The sequence below is a fragment of the Pistacia vera genome, unplaced genomic scaffold, assembly GCF_008641045.1.
Source record: "Pistacia vera cultivar Batoury unplaced genomic scaffold, PisVer_v2 Contig108, whole genome shotgun sequence".
NCBI classification, from domain to species: domain Eukaryota; kingdom Viridiplantae; phylum Streptophyta; class Magnoliopsida; order Sapindales; family Anacardiaceae; genus Pistacia; species Pistacia vera.
Window position 1 is genome coordinate 481,391 of NW_022195115.1, and position 16,512 is coordinate 497,902.

At 37.9% G+C, this 16,512-nt stretch overlaps 3 protein-coding genes across 4 annotated transcripts; 2 read left to right on the forward strand and 1 right to left on the reverse strand.

Annotated features, from left to right (window-relative positions):
- The first annotated feature begins 362 nt into the window (after nt 1-362).
- LOC116133517 (ferric reduction oxidase 4-like) lies at nt 363-4,437 on the forward strand. Of its 2 annotated transcripts, XM_031419220.1 has the most exons (8): nt 363-724; nt 838-937; nt 1,060-1,245; nt 1,425-1,659; nt 2,532-2,859; nt 2,955-3,192; nt 3,302-4,014; nt 4,136-4,437. In XM_031419220.1, exons 1-8 carry the CDS (start codon nt 571-573, stop codon nt 4,273-4,275), a joined length of 2,094 nt encoding a protein of 697 aa, XP_031275080.1. In that variant the 5' UTR covers nt 363-570; the 3' UTR covers nt 4,276-4,437. The 2 variants fall into 2 exon arrangements, with proteins under 2 accessions (XP_031275080.1, XP_031275084.1); XM_031419224.1 differs by lacking the exon at nt 1,060-1,245.
- An 83-nt stretch (nt 4,438-4,520) lies between these two features.
- Nucleotides 4,521-6,338, forward strand: LOC116133535 (ferric reduction oxidase 5-like). Its single transcript, XM_031419229.1, has 4 exons — nt 4,521-4,915; nt 5,011-5,248; nt 5,358-6,070; nt 6,192-6,338. Exons 1-4 carry the CDS (start codon nt 4,630-4,632, stop codon nt 6,329-6,331), a joined length of 1,377 nt encoding a protein of 458 aa, XP_031275089.1. The 5' UTR covers nt 4,521-4,629; the 3' UTR covers nt 6,332-6,338.
- A 4,576-nt stretch (nt 6,339-10,914) lies between these two features.
- Nucleotides 10,915-16,512, reverse strand: LOC116133545. The gene is made up of 5 exons (XM_031419236.1): nt 16,179-16,512; nt 15,043-15,137; nt 14,539-14,862; nt 12,433-14,450; nt 10,915-12,342 (listed from the first exon to the last, which is right to left on the reverse strand). The coding sequence occupies exons 3-5, from the start codon at nt 14,731-14,733 to the stop codon at nt 11,241-11,243; spliced, it is 3,315 nt and encodes a 1,104-aa protein (XP_031275096.1). The 5' UTR covers nt 14,734-14,862; nt 15,043-15,137; nt 16,179-16,512; the 3' UTR covers nt 10,915-11,240.

Below are 16,512 nucleotides of genomic sequence, written 5' to 3' on the forward strand. Positions count from 1 at the left end.
TTCTTTATCTTTGTATGTCTTACGGGCAACATCATAGAAATAGTCAGAGATCAATAAAATAACAGTGAATGTAGGAATCGCTTGTTTAAGCATCCGAACTATTATAAAAATCTCTCTTGTTAGCTTATTATTTATGTTTTCTGTAACATATATAATCTCAGCTCCATATTCAAATCTCATGCATCCATCACATGTAATTTCTAAAATCCTCTTAATAGTTTGCGCGTGCGAGTCGTTGTCCAAAATCATAAGTCAACAATCATTATTATCTGATATGAGATGATGCATTATCTGAATAAAAAGCCATTGACTTACAGTAATTATTCACCAAATTATAGCTGTACAATGTGTGTAAAATGGACTTTAACAACAGACGACTGGCTTAATAGTGCATGAATCATGCTGTTTTCTTTTCTTTTGCTAATAAATTGATCTATAAAGAGGCAATAATTAATGCAAATTGCCTCCCATCTATTATAAATTCTTCTTCTCACCACATATAAAAACATCTCTACTTTCACTTGAGGATAGGCAGCTGTAACTTCAAAGGATCGATCCGCTTGAGAAGATATGGGCAGCCGCACTTTACCGTTAAACACCATATGTTTTGTGGTGTTTCTTGCCTGGCTTCTGGTTTGGGTTCTGCTTCCCACCAAGATTTACAAACAAACATGGACTCCCAAACTAAACTCCAACCTCAACTCCACATATTTTGGAGAAAAAGGTTTTCTTTTGCTTATTTTCTCTGTTGCTTCTACTACGGTTCGTTAGTATTTAATTTGTTGCTGATCATTACTGAAATTCTTTGAAAGCGCATCGTTGAATATAATGTTGCAGGGACAAATCTTCTACTTTTTTCGTTCCCTATAATGCTCATTGCAGTTCTGGGCTGCGTTTATCTCCATCTTCAGAAGAAACGTCGGCTTAATCCCAATAGGTACTTGAAGCAGTTTCTCTTGAAAAATGTTCTTTCTTATCTTCTTCTTCATCATCTCTTGACTATGTTGCTCTAGATTTTTACGTTATTTTCATACATGCATCTGTGTTGAACGGTTGCAGCGAGATGAAATGCAATTGTGTGACCTTCTCGAGACGTCCGGTGCTGGTAATGGCTCCTCTAGGAATTGTAACTGCACTGGAGCTTACTTTTGTAGTCATGTTCATAGCACTCATGATTTGGTCCCTTGGTAATTACTTATATGTCAGCTTTGGTCATCTCCACATGCATAAAGCTGGAGAAAAAGTGTGAGTGTAGAAAAGTTTTCTCCAATCTCTTCGATTTCCCATCTTATTAATGGCTAATTAATTTAGCCATGCAAAGAACTTAGATCTTTACATGATTAATTCTATGACAGTGCAAAACAACTAGCTTTCTCCTTTGTTATTGCTTGAGCTTTTTTATAGATTAATTCTTGGAGGTGCAGGTGGCAAGCCAAGTTCCGAAGTGTATCGTTAAGACTTGGGTATATTGGAAACACATGCTGGGCATTTCTGTTCTTTCCGGTGACTCGAGCCTCTTCAATTTTGCCTCTTGTTAGGCTCACGTCGGAGTCAAGTATCAAGTATCATATCTGGCTTGGCCATCTCTCTAATCTCCTCTTTGTGGCGCATACTGTTGGCTTTATTATTTACTGGGCCATGACTGACCAAATGATTGAGGTACAATTCATATTCCTCTTAAATTGTTCTTTACTTTTTGTTCAATATTTTTGGATTTTTGTACGAATTTGATCATTGATGTTCTTAAAAGTGAGATGAAAAATGCGATTATCTTTTATCTTGTGGGTTGAGCTTATTGGAACCTGAATTACGTTGTCTTTCTTATTTGACACTAATAGGAAAAGAATGATGGTGGGCTTAGATTCCTTTTGGCTTCTTCCTCTTTTTCTTCTTTTCTTTTCAAAAAGGCAAAGAGAATATGGATGAGTACTGATTGTGTTTGCATGTTTTCAACTCTTTATGGATCGAGTAGTATGTACAAGCCAAAAACACACCATCAATGAAAGATAAATATGAGGTCCAAATTAACCAGTTTGATTTATAAGTTAGATGATAATTTTTGTTTTTGTGAAACCGAAAATCAGACACGTCACAAGTTCACAAGTAAAGTATAAAATAAAAGACAGAACATATAATTCATCTTAGTTCGTTTCGACTAAAGAACTACATCCAGCATTCAAACAAATAATTTTTATTGAGTATAAGAACTCTACGTCAATTACAACTACAGCTCACTCTTACTCTTTATATTTTTTCACATTAGCCTTCTTATTATTACAAAATACTCATAATAGAAAACCCTAACCTCATTTGGACTTACTAGAATCTAACCCGACCCGGACCTAAATATTAGGGTTTAGGCTAAGAGAGTGAGAGAAGTATACACCATATCCAACAATGGATTGGTATAAGATATATTTACCTTATTTATTGGAATATGTGGAAATGAATGGAATCCTCTTATTATGTTTGCTTATATGAATGTGGACATTGGAAGCAAATTTTAATTTGATCTTTAATAATACCTGCAGTTACTGGAATGGAGCAAAACTTATTTATCAAATTTAGCTGGGATGATTGCAACTGTAATTGCAGTGGTGATGTGGGTGACAAGCATGCCTCGCTTTAGGCGAAAGATGTTTGAAGTTTTCTTCTACACTCACCATCTCTACATTATTTTTATCATCTTCTATGTATTGCATGTTGGCTCTGCCTATTTTTGCATGATCCTTCCAGGAATCTTTCTCTTTGTTGTGGATCGATACTTGAGATTTCTACAGTCACGAAAACGTGCTAGATTACTCTCTGCTCGCCTCTTACCATGCGACGTTGTTGAATTGAACTTCTCCAAGAGTGCTGGTAATTATAAGCCTAGCCAACAACTACAGAAAATTAATAATTAATCCGAAGCATCAAATTATTTAACTTAATTCATTTGTGCTAATTATATACAGAATTGTACTATAATCCCACAAGCATGTTGTTCATAAATGTGCCAAGCATTTCCAGGCTTCAGTGGCACCCTTTTACTGTGACTTCCAACTGCAACATGGAGCAGGATAAGTTAAGCATTGTTTGTAAAAGCGAGGGAAGTTGGACTCAAAGGCTTTATCAAGAAATTTCTTCTTCTATTGATCGTCTTGAAGTCTCTATTGAAGGACCCTATGGTCCTAATTCAGCTGATTTTCTAAGGTCGTGTGGACAGATTAAAGTTTAATTTTCATGTGGGTTGGTGCTATAAATTATATACTTAATTCTCCACTGCATGTTATTAACAACGAATAATCTAATTGCTTTCCAGGCATGAAACACTGGTGATGGTGTGTGGAGGGAGTGGCATTAGTCCTTTCATTTCCATAATCAGGGAGATCATATTTCAAAGTACCAAACCAGATTACCAAGCTCCCAATGTTCATCTCATTTGTGCCTTCAAGAACTTTTCTGACCTTTCCATGTTGGACCTCTTGCTTCCAATCTCCGGCACACCGGCAGAAATTTCAAAACTACAATTACAGATAGAAGTCTATGTAACCAGAGAGATTGAACAGCCCAAAACAGACACCCAAAAGCTACTCCAATCCTTATGGTTTAAGGCAAATCCATTGGACTCACCAATTTCCACGGCTCTGGGTCCTAAAACTTGGCTATGGCTTGGTGCAATAATAGCATCATCATTTGTCATGTTCCTCCTCTTGTTGGGCATTATCACTCGCTACTACATTTACCCAATTGAAAGAAACGGCACTGAAGTTTACCATTATTCGTACAAGTGTCTCTGGGATATGTTTCTGGTTTGTGCTTGTATTTTTATAGCTTCTAGTGCAGTTTTCCTATGGTGCAAGAAAGAGAATGATCACAGGGAAGAGAAGCAAATTCAGAACGTGGAAGTGCCAACACCGACAACATCACCAGGTTCGTGGCTTTACAGTGCAGATAGGGAGCTGGAAAGCCTTCCCAATCAGTCTCTTGTTGAAGCTACCAAGGTGCATTTTGGTGAAAGACCAAATCTCAAAAGTAAGTTATTGCTACTTCTACCAAATCACTAATTAATTATAATAAGATTAGAGAGTTATTGTGTTATTATTGTTAACTAAAATATATTCAATAAGTGAATTGGTGCTGTTTTAATTTGCAGAAATACTGTTTGGTCTGAAAGGATCGGACGTGGGAGTTTTAGTTTGTGGCCCCAAGAAAATGAGATATGAAGTCGCCAAGATTTGTGCGTCTGGGTTAGCAGATAACTTGCATTTTGAGTCCATTAGCTTCAACTGGTGACGACAGGTTTAACGATAGATAAAAAGGTCTGAACTTTTTAGGTCTCATTGCATAATCTCCATCTTTTAAATGTGTATTATTATGTGAAATAAATAAAGTTGATGTGATGTAGACAAAAGAATTCTCTGTATTCAGTCCAAATGGAATATTTGGGATGCTTTATCATATCTCATGGGNAATGGATTGGTATAAGATATATTTACCTTATTTATTGGAATATGTGGAAATGAATGGAATCCTCTTATTATGTTTGCTTATATGAATGTGGACATTGGAAGCAAATTTTAATTTGATCTTTAATAATACCTGCAGTTACTGGAATGGAGCAAAACTTATTTATCAAATTTAGCTGGGATGATTGCAACTGTAATTGCAGTGGTGATGTGGGTGACAAGCATGCCTCGCTTTAGGCGAAAGATGTTTGAAGTTTTCTTCTACACTCACCATCTCTACATCATTTTTATCATCTTCTATGTATTGCATGTTGGCTCTGCCTATTTTTGCATGATCCTTCCAGGAATCTTTCTCTTTGTTGTGGATCGATACTTGAGATTTCTACAGTCACGAAAACGTGCTAGATTACTCTCTGCTCGCCTCTTACCATGCGACGTTGTTGAATTGAACTTCTCCAAGAGTGCTGGTAATTATAAGCCTAGCCAACAACTACAGAAAATTAATAATTAATCCGAAGCATCAAATTATTTAACTTAATTCATTTGTGCTAATTATATACAGAATTGTACTATAATCCCACAAGCATGTTGTTCATAAATGTGCCAAGCATTTCCAGGCTTCAGTGGCACCCTTTTACTGTGACTTCCAACTGCAACATGGAGCAGGATAAGTTAAGCATTGTTTGTAAAAGCGAGGGAAGTTGGACTCAAAGGCTTTATCAAGAAATTTCTTCTTCTATTGATCGTCTTGAAGTCTCTATTGAAGGACCCTATGGTCCTAATTCAGCTGATTTTCTAAGGTCGTGTGGACAGATTAAAGTTTAATTTTCATGTGGGTTGGTGCTATAAATTATATACTTAATTCTCCACTGCATGTTATTAACAACGAATAATCTAATTGCTTTCCAGGCATGAAACACTGGTGATGGTGTGTGGAGGGAGTGGCATTAGTCCTTTCATTTCCATAATCAGGGAGATCATATTTCAAAGTACCAAACCAGATTACCAAGCTCCCAATGTTCATCTCATTTGTGCCTTCAAGAACTTTTCTGACCTTTCCATGTTGGACCTCTTGCTTCCAATCTCCGGCACACCGGCAGAAATTTCAAAACTACAATTACAGATAGAAGTCTATGTAACCAGAGAGATTGAACAGCCCAAAACAGACACCCAAAAGCTACTCCAATCCTTATGGTTTAAGGCAAATCCATTGGACTCACCAATTTCCACGGCTCTGGGTCCTAAAACTTGGCTATGGCTTGGTGCAATAATAGCATCATCATTTGTCATGTTCCTCCTCTTGTTGGGCATTATCACTCGCTACTACATTTACCCAATTGAAAGAAACGGCACTGAAGTTTACCATTATTCGTACAAGTGTCTCTGGGATATGTTTCTGGTTTGTGCTTGTATTTTTATAGCTTCTAGTGCAGTTTTCCTATGGTGCAAGAAAGAGAATGATCACAGGGAAGAGAAGCAAATTCAGAACGTGGAAGTGCCAACACCGACAACATCACCAGGTTCGTGGCTTTACAGTGCAGATAGGGAGCTGGAAAGCCTTCCCAATCAGTCTCTTGTTGAAGCTACCAAGGTGCATTTTGGTGAAAGACCAAATCTCAAAAGTAAGTTATTGCTACTTCTACCAAATCACTAATTAATTATAATAAGATTAGAGAGTTATTGTGTTATTATTGTTAACTAAAATATATTCAAGAAGTGAATTGGTGTTGTTTTAATTTGCAGAAATACTGTTTGGTCTGAAAGGATCGGATGTGGGAGTTTTAGTTTGTGGCCCCAAGAAAATGAGATATGAAGTCGCCAAGATTTGTGCGTCTGGGTTAGCAGATAACTTGCATTTTGAGTCCATTAGCTTCAACTGGTGACGACAGGTTTAACAATAGATAAAAAGGTCTGAACTTTTTAGGTCTCATTGCATAATCTCCATCTTTTAAATGTGTATTATTATGTGAAATAAATAAGGTTGACGTGATGTAGACAAAAGAATTCTCTGTATTCGGTCCAAATGGAATATTTGGGATGCTTTATCATATCTCATGGGATGGGGCATAATCTACTATTAAACTAATTTAACAATAATATTACACTCACGACTTTTTTATTTTAACTTATATAATAAAAGATGATTGAGTGATTTTAAATTTTAAATAAACTTTCATCCGATCACTTTTTACCACATAAACTTGTGAGAGAAAATTTATATAAGAAGGTTATAGATATGATATTACTCATAATTAAAACTTTAGTAATAGTGTAAACGACTTTTTCCCACCTAAGGTTTGCCTTAACGACATTTTCCCAACCAAAAAAGTTTTAAAATACCACTTTCTCACCCAAAGTTAATATTCGTTATCATTCAAAGCCGATTCCAACGACGAAAATTCTCTCTTTAAAGTTAAGGTTTCTTATTCTTAACTAATTTTTGGTTGATTCCAACTACAAAACCCCTTTTATCTTGGCTCCTAGGAACTTGTAGAACGCTGACTGAGAAAGTGAAATATATTTTGGGTATTAACGGAATATAAACTTTGAGTGGAAAAATGATATTTTAAAATTTTTTTGGTGGGAAAGGGTCATTAAGGCAAACCTTGGGTGGGAAAAAAATGGTTTACTCTTTATAATAATTAATAACAATTAAAATTAATAATTTGGTTTATATCAAATCAATACCAGAATCAAGGTATAATGAATTTGACACATTACATTACAATAAACAAACTAATGCACCTGCTGCTATAGTGATATATCAATGTACGCACAAATTACAAATCAGTCAAAACCAGCTCTAATATCAGACCCAGTGTTTTTTCACACACGAACGTCAACTAGAATCTCTAATACAGATAAAATATGTACCAAATAATCAATTAAATTTGGTCCAAACCTGAGTATAACACTTGCAATGGAAGGAACGCTAAGGCCATGGAGTCCCGATTGACCTTATCAAAAAAAGAAACTATATACATATAAACAAATTACAATTCATTTTGGCACTTAATATTGCCTGCTTCAAATTAGAAGTAAACTTTGTTTTCAGCGATGTACATAATTTTATTGGTCCTGCACAGATTCACATGATGATTTGACACATAATTTGGCTTCCAAAAACCATTAAATTTATCCCCCAACTTCTTACTTAATGAACAACGATCTTCTGATTCAGTAACGTTCCATTCTTGCTATGTAACGCTTATATATACATATAACTTTAAGTAACAAAACCCCATATAGAAACTTGAATTTCCAGTGACAGCGAAGTAATGGAGGCCGTTCGATCAGCTATTAGATTGCTACTCATGGTGATCTTTCTTGGGTACATGATGATTTGGATCATGATGCCCACCAACACATTTTTCATGCACTGGTTTCCTGAAATCCATTCAAAAACAAATGCTACATATTTTGGGAAACAAGGTTTGTGTTTTAGTTTTTCATGTTTTAAACTGCTAGTTCGCAGTTTTCTTGCATTGTTTTGCTGAAGATTTTTGAAGTTCTCTGCATTGTTATTAATATTTATTAGGTGCATACATGCTGATTTACTCATTTCCCATCCTCTTCATTGCTACTTTGGGCTGTTTATATCTCCATCTTGGAAACAACAATGGCGAAAGGTACCCATCTCTATAAACGATCAGACTCTTCTCAATGGTGTATATATTTAGTTGACATAATGAATTAATGCATGCTTTTTTCTGAAGCGGCCGTGAGGTCAAGGACTCTCGTTTTGCATCATGGAAAAGACCAGTGCTAGTAAAAGGCCCGCTTGGGATTGTTTCATGGATAGAGCTTTCATTTTCAACCATGTTCATTGCACTACTGATTTGGTCTTTCGCTTCTTATTTACACAACATGTTTGCAAATATAAGCCAACAGGCAGCTGCACAAGGCCTGCAAGTGTAAGAGCTCTTATCATTCTGAACTTTTTGCCTATACGAATTTACCATATGATCTTAAACCAACATTGATTCTCTGGTTCACAAATTAGGTGGGAAGCTAAACTGGAGATGTCAGGTCTAATGCTAGGCCTTGTTGGGAACATATGCCTAGCCTTTCTATTCTTTCCAGTGAGTAGAGGGTCATCAGTTTTGCAGCTTTTTGGGCTCACCTCTGAAGGAAGCGTCAAGTATCATATTTGGCTAGGAAATATTGCTATGACCTTTTTTGCAATACATGGTTTTTGTTATATTATCTTCTGGGCCAAGACAGATCAAATCTCACAGGTAAAATAACAGAATTTATGACATTAATTACCTTGAATTAACAGATTTGCTAATTGCCTACATCTCTAATTGTGCTGCATATTGCAGATGTTGAAATGGGAGAAGATCTCTGTGTCAAATATGGCCGGAGAAATAGCTTTGCTCTCAGGAATAGGCATGTGGATTACAAGCCTTAAACGCATACGGCGAAAGATTTTTGAGCTCTTCTTGTATACTCATTATCTTTACATTCTCTTCCTTGTGTTTTATGTGTTCCATGTGGGATTCTCCTCTTCTTGCATCATACTTCCTGGCTTCTATCTCTTCTTGATTGACCGTTTCTTGAGATTCTTGCAATCTCAACAAAAGGTTCGTCTTGTTTCGGCGCGCATTTTACCCTGTGAAACTGTGGAGTTTAACTTCTCCAAGAGCCCAGGTGATGTTTAACTAATGACTTTCCATGTGATTATAAGCATACGATAAGAATTTCTCTGATGTTTCTATCCAATATAATTAATTAATGCAGGATTAAGCTATAATCCGACAAGCATTGTGTTTGTAAATGTGCCTTCAATTTCCAAGCTGCAATGGCACCCTTTCACAATCACTTCTAGTAGCAATATGGATCCCGAGAAGCTAAGTGTTGTGATCAAAAGTAACGGAAGTTGGTCTCACAAATTGTATCAAAAGCTTTCCCTCCCTTCACCAATGGACCGCCTTGAGGTCTCCATTGAAGGACCCTATGGACCTGCTTCAACCCATTTTACAAGGTGTTTACAATCTGTTATAATACCATAGCTGCTTCCCTGTTTTATCCTTTCAATATTTCCTTTGACACAGCTTTCAACAAAAGAGGGCTTGCAAAGCTTTTTACACTATATGGGTCAACTTTGGGTGATTTTGAAATTCGTCTGACAACTTTGCTTGAAAATTAACCATTCATCTAGTGAAAATTGAGGGATATTGTAATGTATGAATAATTATAATTAACATGGAGACAATATGCCACAGGTATGAGAAGCTAGTAATGGTGAGTGGAGGAAGTGGCATTACTCCTTTCATCTCCATCATCCGTCAGCTTCTCTCTGTGGCCAACACTTCAAGTGGAAGAACTCCGCAGGTTCTTCTTGTATGTGCCTTCAAGAAATCTGAGGATCTTACAATGCTAGATCTCATCCTCCCAGTTTCAGGCAGCACTCTAGACATTTCTCGCTTGCAGATACAAATTGAAGCCTATGTAACAAGGGAGAAAAGATCCACAACAAACAATGAGAAGTTGCTCCGCACCGTATGGTTGAAGCCTAATGCAGCAGACGCACCAGTTTCAGCTATTTTAGGTGCTAGGAGCTGGCTCTGGCTTGGCGCAATAATTTCTTCTTCCTTCATCATCTTTCTTATGCTCATCGGCATTCTCACGCGATATTACATTTACCCGATTGACCATAACTCTGACATGATATATGCCACCACCTGGAGATCTGCTTTAAACATGTTATTTGTTTGTGTCTCCATAGCCATGACTGCAACAGCTGCTTTCTTTTGGAACAAAAAAGGGCATGTGAAGGAAATGAAACAGATTCAAAACATGGAAACACCAACACCAGTATCTCCAGGCTCATGGCTTTACAATGCAGATAGAGAATTGGAAAGCCTTCCCCACCAGTCTTTTGTGCAGGCAACTAGAGTGCATTATGGTGAAAGACCTAACCTGAAAAGTAAGCAATTACCCTTTTTTTGAGACTAATAAAAAGGATAAAATCCATATCATATTTATTTATTTATGATTGAATCATGCACAGTTTTATCAGGATCGATTCCTCTGATGTTGTAAAAAGTCTAAAGATCCTCCTAATCTTCTGATTTGATTTAACTGTATTAAATATTTGGTAGCAGAGATACTAACGGAGAAGGAAGGGTCTAACATTGGAGTTCTTGTTAGCGGCCCCAGAAGGATGAGGCAACAAGTGGCGAAAATCTGTGCATCTGGTTTGGCAGACAACTTACATTTCGAGTCCGTGAGCTTTAGCTGGTGATTCAGGAAAAGCTACTTCAGTAATTAAATTAAACAAGATCTCACTAGCTAACCATGACCGAACTGAGTGTTTGGAAAGCATGTTTGATCAATCTACTGCAATTAAAGTGCCACGAATGTTAATCCTCTGATCAGGAGATTATACTTGTTTTTGTTTTGTGTACATTTTTGTATGGACAATTAACACCTGATTGTTTCATTTTTCAATGAAATAACATTACGAAATCATTCTTTACCAGTCATATTCATATATCTTAATGGCCTCGTATAGAGGTTACAACGGCCAGAGACGGCCATAAGAAAAATGACAATGAAAATAAGACGATAAACCCAAAAGAAAAAGGAAAAAATAACAATAATAACCTCTAGCTATCATAAAAGAAAATAAGAGCCTACTAAGGAGATCAGACGGGCCAAAAAGAAAGAAATCTATCTACTAACAGCAAATAAACCCAGAACATTTGAGGAGACATAAATATTCTGCTTCTAAGTCAAATGAATTGGAGCTGCAAACACTTTTCACTAATAATTCCTCACGTTAAATTACGAGTCATTACCCACAAAAGAGTCTTCCGCATTATTATACCTCAATCGCCGCATCACACCATCAGCATCATGACGCCTAACTCGAGGCATCATCTCATACCTGTTCCCCTGTTTTCTTCTATCATCTTCACCACCTTCATATTTATATTCTCTACCACTACCCATATCTGCCAATCTTCTAGGATGTACCATGGGTCTAATAGAACGCACTGAATCAAACCTTTGGCTCTGTCGGAAAATCCTCATAGGAGGTGACTTTCTATCCCTAAAATTATCTAACCCTGAAATCCGGTCATCAAACCTCGAATGACGTTGTGGTGAGAAGCGGTTTCTTGGAGGGGATACAAACCCTTCTTCATACTCTGCCACAAAACGTTTTTGAAAAGGCAACCTCACCCTATCCATTCTGGCAGATCTAAAATTTGGTGACCTACTGCGACGTCGTGATCCCTCATTTCGTTCCCTTAACAATAACCATGAACTGGGTGACCGACTTCTGGATCTTGATCGAGATTTCTTATAAGGTTGGGAATAATGCAGTCTTTCTCCACTTGGTGGTGAAATACTTCTCTCTCTCCTGCTCATACGATAAGGCATATGATCAGCATATTCAGAGGAATAATTAGGTATGGGCCTCCGAAATTCCTCCCTGATGCCTCTACTAACCCCTTGTGGATATTTTCTAAACCTACTCCTATCAGGATTGACATCATCTCTAACAAGAGCTGTTCCAGTATGGGTTCCATAAAAATCATCCCTGTAGGCCACATATCTCCGGTTAAAAGGCCAATAGCCACTATTTGACGAGGAGCTCAAATATTGCCTACGAACACGGCTGTCAAATCCTTCAACAGCTTCTGCATCTGAAATTGCACGGTCAGAGGTCGTTACAAATCCACGGCCCTCAATAACATTTCTTGGTCTAGGACGTGAGGAACCATAAGGGCCATGGTAAGTAGGTGACCGACGGCTACTGACAAAGTGGCCAGTGCCTGGACTTCTGCACTGCATATCCAGAGCATATCTATCCCTTCCCATAAATTTGTTTAAACCAGCTCCCCTTACTGATCGAGGGCATACATCATCAAAATCATCGGATCTGGAAAAAAGAAGTATGTAAGCAACTAACCAGGCAGTAAAGAAAAGGCACAATAGAAAAGAAGATACAGTGTAAGGTTCATAAGATTACCTTTTTCTTTGTACAGAATCAGGGGCATCAGTGGATAAAGATCCCTGAATGTGTGACGGCAAATCCCTCTTCAATGCCCTGGGTCCAACCACTCTAGAGGTAAATTCTTTACTATTGACCCTATCCTCACAATCAACAGTGTGATTCTTAATTTTGCTTCCATCAACGGTTTCCAAAGTTTTTGTCTTTGAGCTTGTTAAATGATCTCTGAAAGCATTTCCAGGGGAACATTGTTCAATTTTTTCAACTGCAACACTAGACCCAGCTCTTTTATTCTCAGCATCCTCCAGTTCCAGACTAAAGAATCTTTCTCCATCACAATCAGACCCATAGTCCAATTGTTCAATGTCTGCACCCTCACCTTCATTATCCTCCCAGCAATGCACATCTGATTCCCTCAATTCCCCATCCTCAAACTGAGAATCATAACCAGCTTCCTGGGGTTCCCCAGTTTTTTCTATGGCATCTATCTGAACCTTATCATCTTGATAAGAGTCTGACTCACAGGTTTCATCAAAAGGACCTTCAATATTGATCTTATCCGAGCTATCAGTAAAATTTCCAGAAGACATAAGCATCAGTTTCTCAGACCCAATATCCACAGAAGAATCGATCTCAACAATATTACCACGAAGAACTTCATTTGATTCTCCCGTTCCATCCCCAGTTTCTACAGGAATGGCTTCTTCAACAACTGCACTGGAAGTAGGTCCTTCGTCACATATGGATAAAGGATGGTCAATACCCACTTCCTCTGCTTCACATGCAGGCTCCATTCCAAGGGATAAAGGTACCATCACTTGACAATTGTCCATACTCAACATCTCGTGAGGAGCACAAGTCAACATCTCGTGAGGAGCACAAGTCAACATCTCTTGAGTACGACCAGAATCTTCAGCATTTTCAACTAGGGTTGAGCTGTCAACCTCACAAGTAACTCTCTCTAATGCAGGTCCAAAAGAAGAAGCAACAGCACACTTCTCAACTTCAACATTTTCTATACACACAATTTCTTCCTCTTGGACACCAGTAGCACAACCTTCTGTCTCCTCCTCGAGGCAATCAGGAAGTACTATGTTGCCCGCCGTATTACTCGGGAAGGCAACATTATTGAGGCATGCATCTGTGCTGACAACCTGAGTGTAAGCTTTTGCACCGTCACCACATTCATCATGGCAGCAGTCAAGGTCAGAGCAAGTTTCCAATTGATGGTCCATTCCGTTTGACCCATGAAGCAGGTCTCTTGGGTCTGAAGGAATGCACATTTCCCCATGAACTTCAGATGAATCTACCATGATCGCCTCATCATGTTTGATTTCTTTAGTTTCCTTCTCAATCTCACCACCTTCTAACCCGTGCAGCTTTCCACTCCCAACCACCGAAGTAACCATAGCAGGGTTTGCTTGAGAACCAACATTCTCAATATCACAAGGTTGCTCCCAAGCATCTATCACAACATTTAAATCCCAGTGTAACCTATCATCTCGCGAGGGAACAGACTTTTCAGCTCCTTTTTTATCCCCCTCATTAGGGGATTTCTGTGCAGACGAAGTGGTAAAATCCTGAAAAGAAGACACGTCCTTCTTATCTTCAAGTGCCAGATCTTTGTTGGAGAGATTAGTTGCTCCTATTGATGCAATTTTTTCCTCAACTGGCTTTGAATCATCTTCACACAACGACTCTTCGACCACTTTATTCTCCTTATCCTGGTCAACATCAAAGTTGTTATCACAAGCTGCAGCTGCAAGAATTTCAATACCAGAGAAGTCTTCTCTACAACCAAGTTTCCCATTCAATCCATCAGAAATCTCCCCTTTAACACCGGGACTACTAGCTTCTGTAGAAGCATCAATCACCCTATGTTGTCTCTTGCCGTTTGAATTTGGATAACATCCTCGACTTGAAGAATGGTGGGAACAAGGTGGTGGCGATGGAGACCGTAGATTAAATTTTCTTTTCTTGATAGGCACATGCTCTATTTTGTCACTGAATCGTCGTCCAAGAACAGCCACACCAAGCTGCCAAAGAGACAAAAACAAATTCATCAGGTAAAATGCAACTACATAAGTACAATGAAAAGCCAAATAACCAAAACACAATAATAACCTTCTCAGATTCTGAAACTGTTCCGTTCTCTGCCCTTTTAGGACTCTTATCAGCTAGCTCCACTCCTGCTGTAAAATTTCTAACAAAAGGTTTCCTAGTACGCCTTGTAGCACTTCTATTTCCTTTTGCTACTGTCTTCCAAGTCAAGTCAGGATTTAAAAAGTTTGTAAGTTCTAGGCCTACAGTGCTCATCATTTTTGCCGATACAGATCCTATCCCATCAACTAATTGTCTACCACGACAAGTCTTGCAGGAAGCCGTTGCTCCTTGCTTTCCAATTGACAACAGGGTTGATGAAACCCCAGTGCAGGTGCAAGACCGACTCTGCAAAAAGAAAACATTAAACTCTAATTAATATTGAGAGAAGAAATGTATTGACTCATGTTGAAATAAATTTCTTTCCTTCTATTAGAATTATAATCATTATGCAACTAATATAAAAACCATCAAGCAAATTCAATATGAACGGCATCCATATATGCGACCCAAAAAACAAAAACTTACTTTTAATTTAATTCCTCCAATCTTGACAGACTTTGAGAGGAATGATCCCTTCCTGGCGATTACAGCTGGGTCAAAACGTCTCCAACCTACTACACCTACAAAGCATAACATTCAGATCAGTAACAAAACAAGAACATAATACAAAAAAATATATATACATAAAAATATTTTAAAAAATATTAAAAAAAAAAAACAAAAAGCTAATCCACCTAATTGACAACATGTTATCAAGCCCAAAAGCTAATAACAAGTACTGCCAGCATATGCCTCCATAGGCCATTACCTTGAGGCAAGTCGTATTAACCAGTTTTGGCCTGTAAGTACTTCCTCAATTCAGATTGTAGCTTTTGACATAGTTCCAAAACAAGGAACCAGGGCTTCTTTGCAACCAAATAAATAACATGCTAATAGATAATCAAGATATATAAGTATGAGTTTAGCACCCGAAAGGGTTATTCAGTTGTTTCTAAACGACATTAATTTGTAGGAAAGGCGCGAAAACTAATCATTAATAAGCCACTTGTTGTCTAATCACCGCCTCCCATCGCCCAACAATTTTGAATCCATTGTTTCAGTTATTATACAAGGCAAATAAATAGAATCTACGTGAGCTTCCCACTTATGGTCCTTGCTATTATCCATCAAAAGCCACATAGCGTGAAGCATATAATCTTGCAAACATGCAGCTTGAGTTTCACAAGCTACCATATGAACGGGGCTCCGGAGGTAACATAATCTCGTCCATAACGAATATATCCATTCATGTAGTAAATAAAATATAACATATTCAAATTGTCTATAAATAAATCTAGAAGGTAAATCATCAACGCCATTAGCAGTCATATTAGCTCCGAGAAGCATAATAAAATCCCCCAGCAGCTCTATAACGAAGCACGTGCCAAGCAGCCACGATCAAACTCCGAGCAGATAGTTTTCCTAAATCTAGAAGAATCCGACAGTTGTCTTGCACAATATTCAGAAACCCTAACTTTTTCTTCTCTAATTGATAGAAATCTCGGGAGATTTAAGCCGATAGATCAAAGATCTCGTGACGATATTAAGTCTTCGGTCCTCTGTCGAAGAAAAACATCCACAAAGAAAGTGTAGAAATCAAAAAAGCTACGGTGTTTTAATACCTGTTTCTTACAGATGATTTGACGATAAACTTCCACAGATTTAAACAACTCGCATTAATCTTCAAATCTTCAACAAAGATTATTACGATCTTCCTCTTCTTCTTCTTCTTCTTCTTTGCTTTGGTCTAGTTATTATTAAAGGCACGGCACGGCACGGCAAGCCACGGCTTGAAATATTGAAGATTACAGAGAGACGAATGCTCGCTGATTAATGACCTTCCGATTGATCAGATTTTGATCGGTGTAGTTCGTTTCCTCTGATAATTTCTCCGCTGCGCCTCCAGAGCCAATCAACTAAAATCTTCTTCTCTTTTCTTCCTTGTCTGGATGAGAC

Excerpts from the sequence above, each read along its gene's own strand:
- LOC116133545 (XM_031419236.1), bottom strand. The coding sequence starts at position 14,733 with ATGATGAGCACTGTAGGCCTAGAACTTACAAACTTTTTAAATCCTGAC. Across the intron at positions 14,451-14,538 it reads CAGTTTCAGAATCTGAGAAG|CTTGGTGTGGCTGTTCTTGG; the intron begins GTTATTATTGTG and ends TCTCTTTGGCAG. Across the intron at positions 12,343-12,432 it reads GATTCTGTACAAAGAAAAAG|ATCCGATGATTTTGATGATG; the intron begins GTAATCTTATGA and ends TCTTTTTTCCAG.
- LOC116133517 (XM_031419220.1), top strand. The coding sequence starts at position 571 with ATGGGCAGCCGCACTTTACCGTTAAACACCATATGTTTTGTGGTGTTT. Across the intron at positions 3,193-3,301 it reads AATTCAGCTGATTTTCTAAG|GCATGAAACACTGGTGATGG; the intron begins GTCGTGTGGACA and ends ATTGCTTTCCAG. Across the intron at positions 4,015-4,135 it reads TGAAAGACCAAATCTCAAAA|AAATACTGTTTGGTCTGAAA; the intron begins GTAAGTTATTGC and ends TTTAATTTGCAG.
- LOC116133535 (XM_031419229.1), top strand. The coding sequence starts at position 4,630 with ATGATTGCAACTGTAATTGCAGTGGTGATGTGGGTGACAAGCATGCCT. Across the intron at positions 4,916-5,010 it reads GAACTTCTCCAAGAGTGCTG|AATTGTACTATAATCCCACA; the intron begins GTAATTATAAGC and ends AATTATATACAG. Across the intron at positions 6,071-6,191 it reads TGAAAGACCAAATCTCAAAA|AAATACTGTTTGGTCTGAAA; the intron begins GTAAGTTATTGC and ends TTTAATTTGCAG.